We start from the raw sequence: 18,763 nt of genomic DNA on the forward strand, positions 1-18,763 counted from the left end.
ATCTTCTCTCTCTCTCTCTCTCTCTCTCTCTCTCTCTCCGACGCCAAAGTGTTACATCAAAATCTAGCTTATATTGGTCCACCAACGACACACAGATGGATGCGTACGCGGAAAACGCACCAGTGCCACTTCTACTAGCTAAGCGCTCTTTCATTATTTCATTATTGAGTTTTGTATATGGTATTTCCATTCATGCCAGAAAGGCAAGAACAACACGGTAAGTTATAGCTAGCTAGCTGGATACCGCATATATATTGATCAGTGTATATTGATATCGATGTGAAACTTGAACACCAAGTATATCGATTTTTGTCCATGTCTTCCGACTGACGCCATAAGCTGGCTGGTAGCTTACATGGCAATAAGGCATACATTAGCTGTAAAAAAAATAAAAATAAAAAAACATTATTGCAATGTGAAATAGGTCGACCCCTTTCTGGCTTTCTTAGCTCCTAATCATTCTCATTTGTGCGTGTGCATACTGTGAAAGAGAGACAATTTTTCCAACCTACACACAACTGTTATATCGATCATCACTAATTATCCCAAAAGTTAATTTTTTTAGAAGAAAACAACAGCCAATTTTGAGAATGAAGATGCGTCAATAATAAGTTGCATTAACTTCGAATTCTTAGTTTATAGAATATGATTTTCACCAAATATTTGTAATATATTAGATTTTTCTTTCGATAAGTGAAAATTCTTCTATGCACCAAGGTGCAAGTGAACCGAACAACTAATATACAGTATTTTGATCCAGTATCTACGTCGCACTACATGCATATATACTAATACAGTTAACAAAATTGAAACGCAAAAAAAAGTAGTCTCAAGTGTTTTCAACTAAGGTGGTGAGAACACTAAGTCGAAGAATATGTACTCTTATTATGGGTGTTTAATTTGATCGAATCAAAAATGAAATTAAATTGAAGGAATTTAGGGTATGTAGTTTTCATTTGATCTTCTCATACGGCGATTTGAGCACTTACACATTAATGGTGAAAGTGCACCTTGGTGCGTAGAATCTGTTCCATTCAACAAGTTGCTTCAAAAATTGGCTCTAATTCTTTAACTTATTATTTGCTAAGTACATTTCTAATTTTTGGAGTTATGCCAGCAAGCAGAGAAGTGAGTAGAGCTAGCTAGCTTGCACCTGCATTAATCAATCAACAAAGAATTGGAAAATAATTAAGTAATTGAATTCAATAAAATTTCTCAAAATATTGCTCGATCTAATATCATGTTAGATTAGATGATTAGTTTGGATATCTTAATTAAGTACACGTACTACTAATGTAAATCAAACTAACACAATGAGTATATTCCAAGCAAACACAAGCAATGTAAACTTACATTCTCCTTGACCAGAGATTTTGTTAAAAATGAATAAGTCATGTCGTTGAACTTGGAACACAGACATTTTCAAATATAGGACATGTACGGTGTCAAACTACGCTCTAATCAAAAATCAAAAGCATGCCATGTACGGTGTTAAATTGTTCGTTTGGGGAAGTCTATCTCATCTAATATATCCTCCTCGTTATTCAAAACACACATTATATAAATCTATTAATTTTTTCTTGTCGAGTCATAATGTTTAGATATTTAGCTCGAAATTGGCATGGTGTAAATGCTAGAATGTCAAAGAAGAACACATGCACATATCAGAGACTACTGCAAACACGCTCATACGTACACCCGTGTTATCTGTCTTTGATTGAAAAACAGCTGCGAATCTGCGATCTCAGCTTTCAAAGTACAATATATACTTTGATGTAATATGTCGAATTTTGTTACCTCGATCAAGGATCTTAAATATTTCTGACTCATGGCAGTAAAACAAGTTTCAATAGTTAAAGAAAATTAGATATAAACAGCACAGAATTGATAAAAGAAAATTAGATTACCTCGTACAAGCGAGACTTCAAACATAATGGAAGTCGATATTCAACAAGTGAAACAACAAAGGTTGCGATCAACAAGTGCTACCCTTTAACCTTCAAATGGAAATTACTTGCATACAACAAATGTGCGTTGATATAGGATGCTTCTCTCATAATATTATTATAGCGCGTACGTAGCTCACACATGAGCGAGTGAGGATCGAAAATGAATATCATAACGGTTATACACAATAATCGACCGTTATATACATTACTCTACAAATTCGGTAATTGATGTCGATCTAAAAGAACTTAAAGATGCGTTATATTAGTAAAAGTACTAAACGACACATAATATGACATGCATGTCAGATTATCTAAAGACATATCTACGTGCGTAAACTTATACTATTTTAGCGACATACATGTCGGATTATCTAAAGACATATCTACGTGCGTAAACTTATACTATTTCAGCTTGAATTAACAAGGGATCGGAATACTTGATCTGCCTCCACAACATAGAGTGTAACTATTTAACTATCTTCCTTTGAAAATACTAAACCATATATGAGCTCTAAAATCTTGATATCTTAACCCCAGAAGGCCTCATTTCGACCATAAGAACGAGATTATCAACAAAGGATCCTACTGCATGAAATAGAGCCTATTGAGAAAACCTTACACATAATCTGATGCAAGAATCGACATCGATCAATCATGGAATTGAAACAGATTCTAAGAAAAGCAATTTAAGGAACTAATAAAGAGATTCATTGAATTTTAAAGATGTGTATGAAATCCATTTGAAACCAGCACATTAATCCCAAATGAGAGTTCTTTCTAACTTCTACATGCTAGCTAGCTAATTGATGAGAACAACTACGAATTAAGCCGATCTCTTACTCCAAGCTAAAGCTGTTTACATGCCCCCTCTATTAAGCCTGTCTAGCAAAGCAGTGAGGATAGCATCCCGCTTCTCAGCCCTAGCTTCCTCTCTCATCCTCCTTCGCTCTTCTCTCTCCCTCCATTCCCTCTCCGCCATCAGCCTCTCATTCTCAATAGCCTCCATTGTCTGCCTCCACTCGTACTCCCTCATCCGCCTCTCGTTCTCCCTGGCCTGAAACTCATCTCGCCATTGCATGTCTAGCTGAAGCTGTTGCCTCATGAAGTCTTCCAATATCTCCTTCACATTGTTGCCACCCAGACCCATCCCAGTGCTGCTGCTTCCAATGTTGCCCGTTTTCATTACCTTCTTCTTCTTCCTCGCTGAGGTGATTCCCTTCTCCCCAGCCTCCTCGCTGTCCTCGTGATCCTCGTCATCTTCGTCAGAGGAAACCGCAACAGCCGCTGCTTTCTTCTTCGACCCGCTTGCACCTCCATTGCCGTCAGCTTCTGTCCATGGCAGCCTCTGCTCTCTGGCAACCATAATTGTCGCCAGGTCATTGAAGAAGGGGAACTGCTGCCTCATGGTCTCCGCCTCAGCAGTCTCACAACCCTAAACATCACCACAGAATAAGAAAAAAAACACCGTCTACTACCAGACAAGAAATGATATTCACACTCCAATAAAGCTTACTGCACTAGAGAAGAGGTGCAGCTAACATTGATATCTAAATACTTGATAGCTACAATCTTGAAGAATCGGGAAGAGAAATAAGAATAACTGATGAACCAAACCATGACAGAAGTGATGTTTATCTCAAAAGGAAATCCCAAAAGGAAATCCATTAATTAATTTTGATTGAAAAAGATTTTGAATTAGGTTTTGCAGATTTAGTAGTTTGAGATTGATACCTTGTAGCGGGTGACGAGGTTCTTCCATTTGCACTTGCACTGCTCGGCGCTGCGGTTGTGGCCCTTGTCCTTCATCTGGGTCGCTATCACTTCCCAAAGCTGCTTGTTTCGTTTGGTCTCCATGAACGTCTGATCCAGCTCCGCCCTGATCGTTATTAGCTCCTTCGTCTCCTGGAGACTCCATTGGGGAAACCTATCGCTGGCGTCGACGTGGACGGTGATCGGAGGAGGACTGAGATGCCGGTGCTGATGCGGCGGAGGAGGAAGGAGCTGTTGTGGTTGCTGAACCACCTGAAACTGATGTTGGAGCTGAAACTGATGAAGCTCTTGTTGCTGCTGATGATGAAGATGGTGAGGATAATGACCGTCCATGGCTTTTAAATTCTTGAAAAGAAAGGAGGAAGAGAATCGGATAAAGGGGTTAAAGCTGGTTATATGATCATGGTGGTGTGAATAGCAGGTGTGAATCTGGGAAAACAAAAAACAAAAATCAAATTGAATTAATAAACTACTGCATCAGATTTGATTTGAAGAAGACGAAAGCCAAAGAAAGAAGAAGCAACTAAGAAAAGCTAGGTACTTCTATAGTTCTATATAGCAATCTTTTCTTTCATTTCTTTCTTTCTCTTCTTCTTCTTCTTCTCTGCTTGTGTTTTCTATCTCAGTCTCATCTCATCTGTCTACGCGGAAACTTTTCTTTTATTTTTTTTTTGCACATCTCCATTTGTTCCCATTGCGTTTACGTGGCGTCAGGCTGACGAGAAAACAGCGAGAGGCGCTGTGCTGGACTTGCTGGGCCTCTCTCTTTATTCTCTGGTTTTTACAAGAAGCCTTCCTCTGCAAGCCTACCTAAGCTTTGTTTGAATATTAATTAATTACATTCAGATTTTATATTTTTTTTATTTTTTACTTTTGGGTTGTAAAATAACTCAGAATTCTATGCTAGTTAATTCTGTTTTATTTTGAGCTTTCTGGGTCCTTGCTTTTTGAAGCGTGTGAGGGTGACAAGAAAATAAAGTCTTCTAGACCGGGTAATATGAGAGCTTTGAATCTTTGATTTCCATGCTTCTTTTTGCATGGAAAGTGCAAAAGCTTATGCAAATCTTATATCTTATTTTTTTCTTATTTTTTGGGCCAAAGCTAGTACATGTTGACAAGAAAGCAATGAGACTGATATATTTCGGTTCTCTATATATTGTCTTTTGTATGAATAATGTGTACTAATTTGAAACGAAATTGCTTGCGTTTATAATTATAATTGAGCTCTATATATTGTCGTTTGTATGAATAATGCGTACTAATTTGAAACAAAATTGCTTGCGTATATAATTATAATTGAGTGAATAATTGATTTTTCAATCTAAAAGTTGTTGACGTGTATATTCAATTATTGTGATCAGTAGGAGCTAAACTATATCAACGCTACATGAACAATAATTAAATCATGTAATAAAATTTCAATGGAAAATAAAACTGATTCTTATTTAAAATTTTAGGGTTTGTCTATCATATAATATGGTATGACATACCTATTGTAAATATGTCTAATTGTATAACGCATATGAGTTTTTAAAAGAGTAAATGGTTATTACATGGTCATTTACTTATTTTTTTAATCAAAGATAACCACACATTTTATGAGAACATATGTTATACTATAATTTTCTAAAATAAAAACCTGGCCTTAAAAAAAAAAAACCGGTTAAATTAGTGACTACGCGTTATGTGCCCTGTCACACGTGTGGATGCCTACTATCTTTTTTCCACGTGGCGTGCATGCAGATACGAGAAATGAGAGTAATCTGGGCCCGCTAGTTTCATGGTTGGTGGTTCACACTGGTGGATGGTGCGACCCATTCAAGTCCTTACCCAAATACCCAAATTATTTAACCTGACAAGGTAGAACTCAACCAATAAAAAATGTCGACGTCATAAACAATGCATACCAAATTGGACACGGTGATTGGAAGGAGGAGAAGAGAATGACACCGCCTTAACTAAATTGGTGAATTATCATTTTCACCATAAGCGGTAAAATGTGGATTGTTCATTAACCATCTTCTTTGATAAGATTCTGGTGTCTTACTTACACTCTTAGGTTAACCTTATCAAAAAACATAATAGTAACGTTTACATGTAAGACACGAGAATCTTATCCCATTAAATCGCTCACGTGTATTACATTTACTCATCAGATCTTTTACAAAAAGATACTGATACAAAACATAATTCATTATCACAGTGACTCTGTAATTCCACATGTCAGCCATTATCAAATGAAATTAAAATGGCCCAGTACCATTTGGTCAAGCGGCATAGTTTTTTCTTAGTAAGTGACAACGAAATTGTAATAGTTGAGTTGTTTACCTAATTAAAAAAATAAAATTAAAAGTGACATCTCTTTTACAAATATCGAACACAACATCATGTGATAACAGTCTCAACGAATCTTTCGCTTCTCTATGGTTTTTTTGTTTCAACTGACAATTTTTTTTATCTAAAGCTGAAGCTGAACTTTAAGATCCTCACTTATTAAAGAGTAAGATTATGTTTTAATTAGAGGCAATTTTTTGGAATAATATCCTTTGACATTAATTATTTTGTCATATATGAGTACGTGGCATATGCTCTCGAATCAACTACTTGACGAATTAGTGCCCCAAAAGGAAAGTTTATTTCCCTAAACGGAGACCGTCCTTTTTTTTTCTTTTTTTTTTTGAGAAAAATATCACCTAAACGGAGACATCCTTCACCTACATAAGGGGAAAATGAAATTGAATGTAGATATTTTTGGCTAAGCGTCAATATATTTTAGTTGAAGATTGAAGTGACTTTGACTAATAAAATTGGGAGCTAGGATTATTGAATGATCGATATTGATCTTCAAATTCAAAGGGTTTATTATTATCTAAAAAAAATTCAAAGGGTTTATAAAAATTCCAAGACTTGGGTTGAAAGTAATTTGAAGTGTGTGATGACAAAGTCAGTGGTGTACGAAAAATGCCAATGCACAGTGGCTTCAAATGGGACCTTTTTCACAATTGCCTCAACGAAAATGACATTTTAGGTGTGTATATGAAATAAGCCACCAGAGGGTTGGTCACGCATATCACGCAGTAAACTAGCTCAGATATTCCCATATATTTCCTAGAACAAGTGAGCAATCAAAGTCAAATCCAAATTTTAAGACCCAAAACCCTTGTGGTTATGTAATATATCATATAGCACTTACAAGCAAGTTAGTGACAAGTAACCACCACATGCGGTCAAGTTGGTAAAAACATATACATGAAACTCCTATGTTCATGTTAGCATAGGCGGAGACTAGAAATGAGAGGTTTTATCATTAACAAATTTCTCCAATTCAGCTAGATGTCAAAGACCAAGTACATGTAAAATCAAAGTTTTGAGGGGTGCCATGTAAAACCAAAGTTTTGAGGGGTGCCCTTTGGTCTATATGTACCTCCGCCTGTGCATGGTAGGAACTTACCGAAGCTGATTAGCCGTGCTGTGATGAACTGATGATAGTTTGTACCTTAGCACTAACTGTGGCACTAAGCAGCGAAGTAATTCTCTCTTGTACTTAGCAAGGTTGAAACGAAGACACAATGACGAACCATCCTACGCATGATTGATGTTTACGTGAAGAAACCAGTTCGATATGTTGATTTCGACTGCAATGCTTTGATCTTAATCGATTACATAATTTGACTTTTGTTTCCTAGCTAAAGGGGTGGTAGTCTCATCTTTTTCGGGGATTACGTGAGTCACCTTGATAATCCAAATTAAAGTCCAATTAACCAGGCCTTCAAGTCAAGCCGGATAAAGTAAGAGTTGGCTGTATAGACGAACAAGAACAACAAACAGAGCTTATTATTGCTTACACATCGCTGTTGCTGCTTGAATCCGCAGCTCCCGACAATGGGAGCCATGCTTAGATTTTGTGCACTTTTACATTGTGAATTCACATACAGCATTTGAAAACTCATAGTCGAACGTGCTTAAAGATTAGGTCTAGCAACCAAATGTGCCAAGGAGCACATCATTTTTCTTCGACCATTAGAAACTCACATTTGTAAGCTTCTCTATACTTACTATTGTTCATAATATTAACGCACGTACCATCTACTCATGACAACCTAGTACTCGGAGGCGGCAGAGCTTGGCCTTCTTCATCGACATCGATCCCCCTTTGATGGAGGATAGTGGTGGCCCGAATGTTGGTTTGGTTAGGAGAGCCGACGGCTACTGACAAGAGTCACGGCTACTCTGATCGATGTTGGGTGGTGATGATTTTGTTAGAACTATTCACATAATTTTAAAGAAGAAAGAGGAATATATCGGAGTACTCGATCCCCAGTTCCCCATCATCTCAGAAAGAAAATAAAAACTCAAACCCAGTAGATCATAAAAATTGCCTCAACATAAAAAAAAAAAACTTAATAAAATGAAATGACCCAACATTCCTCCGTGATTCGATGGTAAACGAGTAAAGGCATGCATATATTGTTCGTCGCTCGCATCACAGTGCAAGACATTAGTGTAGCTAAACTTTCTTTTTGTTTTTCTTCTTTGTCCATGCTTGTTTCATTTAGGGAAGAAAGTTTGAAGGAATGGCCTTTCATAAAACATGGTGGGGGATTGAGAGTAGGATCAGTAGGGACTATGTATCAATATTTTGATCTCATTGTCATGACTAGCTTCGATCTTCTCTTTCACCGCAACAATTTAGGTTCATGCCGTACTCACTTTTTTCGACTGAATTTTATGTTCATAGTGTTGCATGTGTTTCACTTTTGTAACATTGATCGGAGGATTTTCAGGGGTTTGGTTGCCTTTAATTATTAGTCAAAGTCCACAGATCATGATTATCATTATAGAAATTATCATGATTCAAAGAGACAGGAGACTTAGAAAAATTGTCATAATAATATCAATAAACTTAATTTTCAATACATGTTTAATCAATACACTTGAATTATTTTGTTTTTAGTTATATTTTCACGATGTTCGTTGATTTAGTGAGAGGTCCGAGTCGTGAGTTCGACTTATTAATTATTTGTAATGTTTGAGTTGCTTTTATATAATATTATATTGATGACTCTATAGAAACAAAATGAGTTAACGGACAAATGTTTGTTAAACATTTAATACTTATAGCTATATCTAATGTTTTGTCAAGATACTTAATTGTGATACGAGGGCGTCACTAAAACTCTAAGGCAATGCCTCCGTATTTTCTAAGGGAGCTAGATTGTAACTAGAGTTATATATTCTGAGGCAAAGCCTCTGTATTTTCTTTTTCCCGATTACACCGTGCCTCTCCTTACTCTTTCTTGGAGGAACTAGGAAATGAGCAGATGGAGAAGATGAAGGGGATCCAGTGTCATCTTCATCCTTGCATTTCTCATTTCTGTCTATAGTTAATACTTAACAAGTCGATCGTTTAAACATCCTGAATTCTTCAGATTACATGAATATATAGCTACTGTAGTAGTGTCATAGTCATATCACTCTTTGTTGTTAATCAATGATTTTTTTCTTATATGATGTTCTTTTCTTTTGGCATTTCGGCAGCACCGCAGCACTCCATATTGCTTCGTGACATTGCATGTTGCCTTTGTTGGTCTTTTGTATAAGCATTTTTGCTATGATTGCTTTTCTCCAGAAAAGAGAGTTTTGGCAATACCACACTCGAGAAGTAGTTATATGTTGGATATCATCTTTGAAACTTGTTGTGTGTTGGTTTTATTTGGTCCTCCGATCAGGGGACATACAAATGTTTCTCTCACCCTTTCAGTCTCGGATGCATTAGACTGATTAGAGAGCTCATTATCTCGATTTCTCCAGCTTCACCTGCTATCCAATTATTCTGATCATCATCGAATCGAAAACAACCCGGTCAATTTCTTTACCAATCCAATTGATTAAAAACCGTTAATACCGACATAGTTAAAATGTTAAATAAACTTGCACGCTCGATATACATTACATTACGCTTGTTAGTTGCTACACTTGTATGCACAATATATATTATATGATACTTGTTATGTCAGTTGGATAATCTTTTTTACTTATGAGTTTCAATGGATTACCCTTGTACGTAATTAAAGAGAAGATCGACTATCACAACATGTAAAGCCGACCGGAGTGGCATGCCAAACCGGAGGTCGGACAACTGAAAATATTGATTAAAAGGCTTGAAAAACAAAATTTTCCTTTCTCTTCGCCTATAAATCTGACATTTGATTAATCATCAAGTTGGCGAACACTATCCAAAAATGGGAAAAGTAATCTTAGATTATACAACATATTGGACCCAGCAATTTACACCAAGCCCACATTGAAACAAAATGATCAAGTTCTTCTCCAGTCTGAGGATGCAAGCAAAACAGAAGCAAATGAAAACGAAAAAGTAGTAATGAGACCCACTCACTCATAACCAGTCTTTAATTTGAGTGTATTGGATTGAAACTTACGAACAAAAAAAGGGAGGCAGACAACAAGTTCCCTTTTAATCTATAATGTTCACTAATAAAACAGAGCGCTGCAGCATCTTCTTCTTAATTTTCAGTCTTCCTTTTTCTGTTTGGGTTTTTCTCATCGTGGTCTGACATTCTCCTTAATCTTGTTTAAGTCCTCATTCTATGTGGTTATTTATAACTACTACACATTACACTTCGTCTCTTTACATTTGTATCCTCCTTTTACCCAAGTATTCAATCCCCTAATTCATACTTGCTCTGTTGCTCAGTATCTGCTACAAACTAGCAAAAAATTAAGGAAAGATTGATGCCAAAATCTTGATTTACATTATATACATGTTTGAGTAGCCCCTAACTATCAGAAACTACTAGAAAGACATAAAAAAAGTAAAATAAAAAACAAGAGAAAGTGGAGAGGAAAGGAAGACAAAAATGGTAGAGATGTTTTATAGGGCATATAGTTAAAACTAAACTAAAATATGATAAATGAAGCAAAATTTACTAATTTACTGAAGTAATCCTCTTTCATTTCTAGTAGGGTTGAGACTCTCTTAAGAGAAAACTCATCTTCTTAGGCTTAGTTTGGTATTGCTGTGAGAATACTCAATTTTTTTTATTTAAAAAATTTGGTTTTAAAAAAACAACCTTAATCTGCGTTCTAAAATCGTGGTTATTTAAACTAAAAAGTTTTAAATACGCACCTTATAAGATTTTACCAATCAGGAAATATATTCAGAATGGTGATTATAAGTGATTTTATTTCCCAAAACTCAATACCAAATTGGGTTTTAGTAACTAGCTTCGTCCGGCGGCGAACGCAGGTGAGGTTTTAGGCCTTTGGCCATGCCGACGCCTTGTGGTTTGCTACCGGACGGGGATTTCGATGCAAACACCTCCAAAACGATCAGATGAGAGATCTGATCAGAGACCTTGATGCTTGATTCTAGTTTTAGATTCGATTTTTCGATTTAACTCGGGGATTGATGGCGCTGGGACCTCAATCGACGACGACGTGGTTTTTTTCCCTTCGGGTTTGCAGGCATGGAGGCGTGGGTGCGCAGGTGTGGAGCGTAGGTCACTGATGAAGATTAGATGCTGGATCTGGGCTTGGCCAAGGCTGATGGGCTCGGGTTGGCTCTTGTCAAGTCTATGGAGGGCTGTTTAGGTCCAAGGTTGACTTTCAATTTTGGGCCTCCAAGGTTTAAAGTAGTTTTCGCGCTATTTTATGTCCAGTAATTCCTTTTGTTAGGAATCTAAGCTTTGTGTGTCTAGTATTTCTTGTTTTTCTGCTAGAAATAAGTGAATGAAATCTTTGTAATAAATGGTGCTAGCATGCCACGCCCTTAACTTTCCCAAATGTTTAGCAAGGGAAGACATGTATCCGTGTCATTCTAGCTTGAATATCAATGAAATTGCAGTATGACTTTACCTGTCAAAAAAAAAAAACTGGGTTTTAGTGTCGACTTTGATGAATCATTCCAACTAGCCACATCTTATCATTTGTCCTTATTAAGAAGAATGTAAAATGTGAATTTGTGCTTCACGATGTATCATTCCAACTAGCCACATCGTGTCATTTGTCTTTATTAAGAAGAATGTGAAATGTGAATTTGTACTTCACGATGTAATTTGGATCTCTAAACATGTTCCCATCATGACTCAGATTCAAGCGCAGCCTGGCCTGCTTAATAAATTGGCCATAACTTCTTCTAGAAAAATGTTATTCAATAACCGTAAAATTCTCTAGAAACCATACATCCTATGTTATCATCAATACAAGGATCATCATATGGTTCGTCTTGAACTGTTCTCAGTTCTCTCTTGAAGTTGACTGATCCGCATAAGCAAATTTCTCAAATTTGTCATTCAATCCCTTTTATCATTCTTTTCTTCCTGTTTACTTCAAAATACCTAAAAAATATATAACACTGTAATCTCCAGTAGTATTGCTAAACAGGAAATTTATCAATTTTTGAGGTGAATTGATGCTCCAGCAGAATACATAAATCATTGCTAAATTTGATAATTGCTAATGAAACTGACAAATTTGTAATTGATCCATGCATAACTAAAACAATTGCTAAATCTTTTATCTCTCTTCTCTTGTCTACGTGTCACTTTACAAATTGTTGAAACATAAAAAATAGTAATTACTGATGGAGCAACATTGTTAAATCGATACCTAAATTTCAAAATTATTGCTAAATATATCAATTTTTGAATTTAACTGCTGGAGATGCCCTAGAAAATACACTAAACTAACAATATATATATATAATTGAAACAAATAATGTATAAGTATGCTCACGTTAGGATCACACCTATCATTAAACAACAAAAATGTTTTGCAAAGCAATTATGAAGTAAATAATGCGATTCCCCGTTGTGGGCTTACTTAAGCCTTGGATGCAAGGACTTTAAAATAAAGTGTTGTTAACCTGAATTCTCGTAAATCGTACGTGATGTTCACTACACACCTCACTAAGTGAATGTATGTTGTGAAAACACAAAACTTGATTCTATGGGGCCCGATATTCGCAAAACACATTAAATGTGAACTTTTAGGTCATAAAAGGTATATACTCAACGCGTGTATGGTGGATAAAACAACCATGAATTCAGTTTGTGTGTATCATAGACTTGAGGGGAAACTAAAAATAGAGAATAAAAAACACATATGGAATGCCGAAATGCTCAATTCACTCAACCTCATAATCCTTTATTTTAGAAACCATAACAATTGAGTTCATTACGTATTTCCTTCGTAAGATTGTCGTCTTACAACCAACTAGTTATCTATATTTAATAAAAAACTTCCTCACAATCAAAAAGATCCATCTCATTTCCTATTTCCGTCTAGTTTATTTTTCTCCCACACCTCCTCCTCAAACATAGCAATGATCCATGTGAGGAAATTAATCAAAATCTCAAGCAAATACCTAAATTGAGATAGAAACTCAAACCCAACCAAAGGAACAATATTGGAAAAATGACCTCAAATTGAGGGGCATCACAACAAATATCCATTAGTTTATCACCCCCTATCATTCTGTCTGTTTCTTTTAGCCCGTGTTGCTTAATTTTTAATTAATTAACAAAATAAAATAAACATAAATCCGTCAAAATCCCAAACCCAAGGCCAGTCCAACGGCGTACCCAGCCCAACCTCCGTCCCTCCTCCTCCGTCCCGTTCAAACCAACCCCTCCTCGATTAGCCGACAAAGGTCGCAGAACCAAGAAGAACATAAAATATTCCCCAAATGTCATAACTTTTTCTTTTTTTTTATTTTCGAAAAATAATAAATAAATCCCTCTCTCTTTCTTTCTCTCCCAAAACCACCTCTCTCACTCTCTCAGCTCCTCAGCCACGGTACACCGTAGCATACACTGCACCCTCACTCTTTCTCTCCTCGCCTTCTCATCTCTCTCTTTCTCTTTCTCTCTTTCTTTATCGGTTTTGATTGAGGCTTTGCTAGCTTTGCTCTCGATTGAGGCTTAGGGCGTCGGCATTATCATGTGAAACCCTAGCACGGGGATTGTTAGGGTTTCAGTGAGATCCGGTGGTGCCAAGTTAGGGTTTGGAAATGGGAAATTGTTGCAGATCTCCGGCGGCCGTTGCCAGGGAGGATGTGAAATCGAACTTTTCCGGCCACGATCACGGCCGGAGGGACTCCAGTGCCGGCAAGAAGGCTCCGACGACGGTCTTGACCGGAGTTCCAAAGGAGAATATCGATGAGAAGTACCTGGTGGATCGGGAGCTCGGCCGCGGCGAGTTTGGTGTGACCTACCTCTGTATTGACAGGAGCTCCAGGGAGCTCTTGGCCTGCAAGAGCATTTCGAAGAGGAAGCTGAGGACGGCGGTGGATGTGGAGGACGTGCGGCGGGAGGTGGCGATAATGAAGCACCTGCCGAAGAATTCGAGTATTGTGAGCTTGAAGGAGGCTTGTGAAGACGACCACGCCGTGCATTTGGTGATGGAGTTGTGCGAGGGTGGCGAGCTTTTCGATCGGATTGTGGCCAGGGGGCATTATACTGAGAGAGCTGCCGCGGCGGTGACGAGGACTATTGTGGAGGTTGTGCAGCTCTGTCACAAGCATGGAGTGATACACAGGGACTTGAAGCCGGAGAACTTTCTGTTTGCAAACAAGAAGGAGAACTCGCCTCTTAAGGCTATCGATTTCGGATTGTCTATATTCTTCAAGCCAGGTACCAATTTCGAACTCAGGGCTTTTGATTCTGCAATGCTAGTGCTCGAATTGAAACAATTACTGGTGTGTCATGTTTGTGTGTAAAATATATCTGTATAGTGGCTTGGAGAGCTTTGATTTTGAGTTCTGCGGAGACTTTGTTGGCTTATTATTGTGGCGTCACTTGTTTCTTGGATTATTCTTTCTTTGATGAATTTTTACTTGCTGATAAATAGTTGTTTGTAAAGCTTGAACCCCCGTGGTTTAGTTATGTAGAGCACTTGAAACTGTTTCATTAATACAATTGCTATGTTGCAATACCTCATCTGTTTACTGCTCTAGAGTCAGCTTAAGTTAATGTACTATCACAAATGGATTCTGATGTAGCTCTTAGTTGAAAAAGTCATATTTCAAGGTTGTGAGCCTTATGTTGCAATATCAGTCTTGGATGGCTGAAACATTCCTTTCCCCATGCTACTAGTTGAGAAGTTATGGAAATATAAATTGGTTTAACTGTCTCTTTTCTTTGTATATGCTATTGTAATTGGGTGATGTGGGGAAAAGATAAATTAGCTGTCGTTCTTGTAATATATCAAGGAATTATAGGACTCACAAAGAGCTGAGCAATAATATGGAAGTGAGAGAGATGACGTGCAAGTACAGCTTCCATGATTAAGATGATAGATTCTAGTAATTCACATGCTAAACTGTCGTCTTATTAAAGAAGTTGCACCCTAGTCCCCGTCAATTCTTCTTAAATTTTTAGTTGACTTTGGATGAATTGATCTAGTGCTTCCAGAATTTGTACATTGGTTCTAGGTTCTCCAGTACTGTAGACTACCTCTGAATGTTAGAAGAATGGTGCTAGAGAAACCTTAGTTGCTAGCAGCTGGAAGTTAAACATGTCCTGCAAATTAGTCTGGAGAAAATGAAATCTAAGATAGCTGTTTTGTTCAGGTAATGAACGAGCTTGAAAGAGTTTTTTTACAGTAGCTAGCAAGATGATAATGTAACAGCTAAACAGACATTTAAATTGAGAAAAACATCACTCTGAAATAGTTTGAGATATTTTAAGAGATTGATACTCGAATACCAGAACAGCAAGTGTAGTTGTGAAGGAAAAACTTCTCCATTATCGATAATAAATTTTAAGTTTCTTAAGTGGAACGTGAATGAGTTACAATCTCCAACCATAAAGGTTCACATATGTATGATTTATATCCTTTTCCTATAACTCCTATTGAGGGGCGTAAGTTAGAAATCCTGAATTTCTTCTTATCGAAAAGTATAACATTGTAGGCATGAATAGTCTACCATTTTCATTCAATATGCTAATTTCTTGATGTTATATGTAATCCTAACTTCTCCTTATTTTAGGTGAGAGGTTCTCAGAAATTGTTGGAAGTCCATATTACATGGCTCCTGAGGTGCTCAAGCGGAATTACGGGCCAGAAATAGATATATGGAGTGCTGGAGTTATACTCTATATTTTGTTGTGTGGGGTTCCTCCTTTTTGGGCAGGTAATTATTCCTACTTTTGCTTCTTCCTTTCCAATTGCTTTACACTACCCTCTTTCCCTGTCTGTGTTCTTTCTATGGATGACCCTGGTGCTAATTTTGCTTCTCTTATCTCTTTTCTTTGTTAAAATTCTATTTTGACTTTTGCATGGCTATGCAGAGTCTGAACAAGGGGTTGCACAAGCAATTCTCCGCGGGCTGATAGATTTCAAACGTGATCCGTGGCCAAGTATCTCAGAGGGTGCCAAGAGTTTAGTGAAGCAAATGTTGGAGCCAGACCCAAAGCTAAGATTAACCGCAAAGCAAGTGCTCGGTACTTTTCTTGTCCTTCTGATACCTTGTGATTGAAAAACACATTGAATGATATGATGGTTAGGAAAAGTCGTAAGTTTTTTGTCATGGCTATCTGAGGCAACTTGCATCAATACGTGCTATGTTGTTGTTAGGATGAATTATACTAGTAGTATGATTTTGTCAGCCATTTCTTGGCCATCTTGTTTTATTTAACTATTAACCAAGTATCAAATTCAGTTTGTTGCGTACAAGCAGTAAGTGTAGTTATTTAGAACTGATGTCTATCTGTTCTCTTTTCCCAGAGCATCCTTGGCTCACAAATGCTAAGAAAGCTCCAAATGTGCCTCTGGGAGATGTTGTCAAGTCAAGGCTTAAACAGTTCTCCATGATGAACAGATTCAAAAGAAAGGCTCTGAGGGTTAGTTTTTTGCTTGCAAAATTTTCTTATGTTTTCTGTTTGTACTAGTGTTTTTGAAAGTATGAACAATTTTTCTGAACTTCAAACAGGTTATTGCTGATTTCTTTTCCAAGGAAGAAGTGGAAGACATTAAAGAGATGTTTAAGAAGATGGACACTGATAATGATGGCGTTGTTTCAATTGAAGAGTTAAAATCAGGACTCAAAAATTATGGATCACAACTTGCCGAGTCAGATGTTCAATTGCTTATAGAAGCCGTGAGTATCACTTCATAGCTTGCTTTAATTAACAGTAGACTATATCATGACTTCACATGTTGCATAGTCTCTTGTGAATTAAACTTAAGTGTCATTTAGCCAAAGGGTAATCATTTCATCATAAAGACTTTATTAGTAGTTAGATATGGTCTTCCGTATAAGATTGGGTTTTAAAAATATCAGATAGGGACCCTCTGCCTAACCAAAAACCTCATATTAGTTAGATGGCTTCTTTGGATTTTCTTCAAGCCCAAACCTTTTTTTAGCTTCACTCAAGGATGTCCAATTGGGCCTCACGCTTACAGCAGGAAGTCTTGCCATATCCATGTCATTGCAAGTGCCAGCCTTTCATAAAACAATAACCTTAGGATTCGGCAACTACTCTTCTAGCAGGTAAGCTTCAATTGACGAGGACGGTATGCGGTTCAACAGAATATTACCACATTGCTTAGACAGCCTATGTTACAAGTCTTAGTTGAGCTTCCTCACCCAATGACATAATTTATTAGTTTGTTGTTTGCTACTCTTGTTTTCTCATTGAGAGTAGTTCTAAAAGACATTTTTAATCTGGACATGATCTTCCGACACACCACTAAGACATGTCGTACTTGTCTTTTGACTTCTGAACCCAAATTTTTTTTAACTATAGAAACAACTATCCATCTCGAATCATTTAATAGGAAACAGATTCCATATAATTATTTGTATGGCAAAGGAACCATAAATAAAGCTTACGTGTGTTACCTGTTGTGGTGTCCTCTTAGATTGATTGCCATCATGTTGTATTGATCTTCAACAGTCCTTTTTCTAGCAATATCTGTCTCATGATTTTGATTGGGTTTGTTGTAACAGGTTGATACTAATGGAAAGGGAACTCTTGACTATGGAGAGTTTGTTGCTGTTTCCCTCCATCTACAAAGAATGGCCAATGATGAACATCTTCACAAGGCGTTTTCATACTTTGACAAGAATAGCAATGGCTTCATTGAGCCAGACGAACTCCGCGATGCATTGATGGAAGATGGCGCAGATGATTGTACAGATGTAGCAAACGACATCTTTCATGAAGTGGACACAGATAAGGTGAGGGTCCAAGCAGTTGCTTATGTTTGAACTATGTAACGGCAGATGATAGGCTGATGTTAATTTTTTTCTCTTGTGAATGCAGGATGGGCTTATCAGTTATGACGAATTTGTTGCTATGATGAAGACCGGGACAGATTGGAGAAAGGCTTCTCGGCATTACTCAAGAGGAAGATTTAACAGCCTAAGCATAAAACTGATGAAGGATGGTTCAATAAATTTGGGGAATGAGTGAAAACATAGTCGGCAAAGTTGGTCTTCTGACTACTGATGCAAAAGAATAGTGGATCTTTTCCTGCACATCAGCTGCTTGCTTTCTTTTGTGATTATTGTTGTAGTCCTTTTTGTTTAGAAATGGGACTCGTTTTTCCGTGGTGCCATACAGGGATCATCGAGACCGAATGCCTTCATGTAAAACGGGGTTACCTAGTAGGTATGGCACCCCATGTATGATTCTCTCTTACCCAGGTCTAATCTTCTGTAGCTGTATGCCTGTATTTTGGTTGATCATATTGGATTGCACTGTCTTTGTAGTGTGGTATACTCTTAAAAGAAATATGAATGCCAGGGCATCGTGTTCTGGGCTACTTGTGCCATCATCGTTCATCCCTTTTCTTGGGTCAGTGGCCTCCTAACTTGGGCAATCCTCTCGTGGGGAGAGCTTAATTAGCTTAAGAAGATCACGAAAATTCATGCGACTTAACACTTGTGCCACAACTCCAAGATTCATTACTAGTTTATGACAGACCTTATTATCATCGGTGACTTCTCTGGCATTAGCGCATTGGCAATTGCCCTTTGATCTTAAACCAGTCAGCACTTCCTTTTCATTAGAATCATC

General features: G+C 37.3%; 2 protein-coding genes across 2 annotated transcripts; one reads left to right on the plus strand and one right to left on the minus strand.

The window, feature by feature from the left end:
* Positions 1-2,517: 2,517 nt before the first annotated feature.
* LOC101295636 (trihelix transcription factor GT-3b-like) lies at positions 2,518-4,354 on the minus strand. Its single transcript, XM_004302539.1, has 3 exons — positions 4,261-4,354; positions 3,681-4,148; positions 2,518-3,381 (listed from the first exon to the last, which is right to left on the minus strand). Exons 2-3 carry the CDS (start codon positions 4,050-4,052, stop codon positions 2,806-2,808), a joined length of 948 nt encoding a protein of 315 aa, XP_004302587.1. The 5' UTR covers positions 4,053-4,148; positions 4,261-4,354; the 3' UTR covers positions 2,518-2,805.
* Positions 4,355-13,254: 8,900 nt separating this feature from the next.
* On the plus strand, positions 13,255-18,527 carry LOC101307601 (calcium-dependent protein kinase 13-like). Its single transcript, XM_004302497.1, has 7 exons — positions 13,255-14,371; positions 15,730-15,873; positions 16,031-16,183; positions 16,467-16,582; positions 16,672-16,839; positions 17,692-17,922; positions 18,008-18,527. Exons 1-7 carry the CDS (start codon positions 13,750-13,752, stop codon positions 18,155-18,157), a joined length of 1,584 nt encoding a protein of 527 aa, XP_004302545.1. The 5' UTR covers positions 13,255-13,749; the 3' UTR covers positions 18,158-18,527.
* Positions 18,528-18,763: the final 236 nt, after the last annotated feature.

The sequence above is a fragment of the Fragaria vesca genome, linkage group LG6, assembly GCF_000184155.1.
Source record: "Fragaria vesca subsp. vesca linkage group LG6, FraVesHawaii_1.0, whole genome shotgun sequence".
NCBI classification, from domain to species: domain Eukaryota; kingdom Viridiplantae; phylum Streptophyta; class Magnoliopsida; order Rosales; family Rosaceae; genus Fragaria; species Fragaria vesca.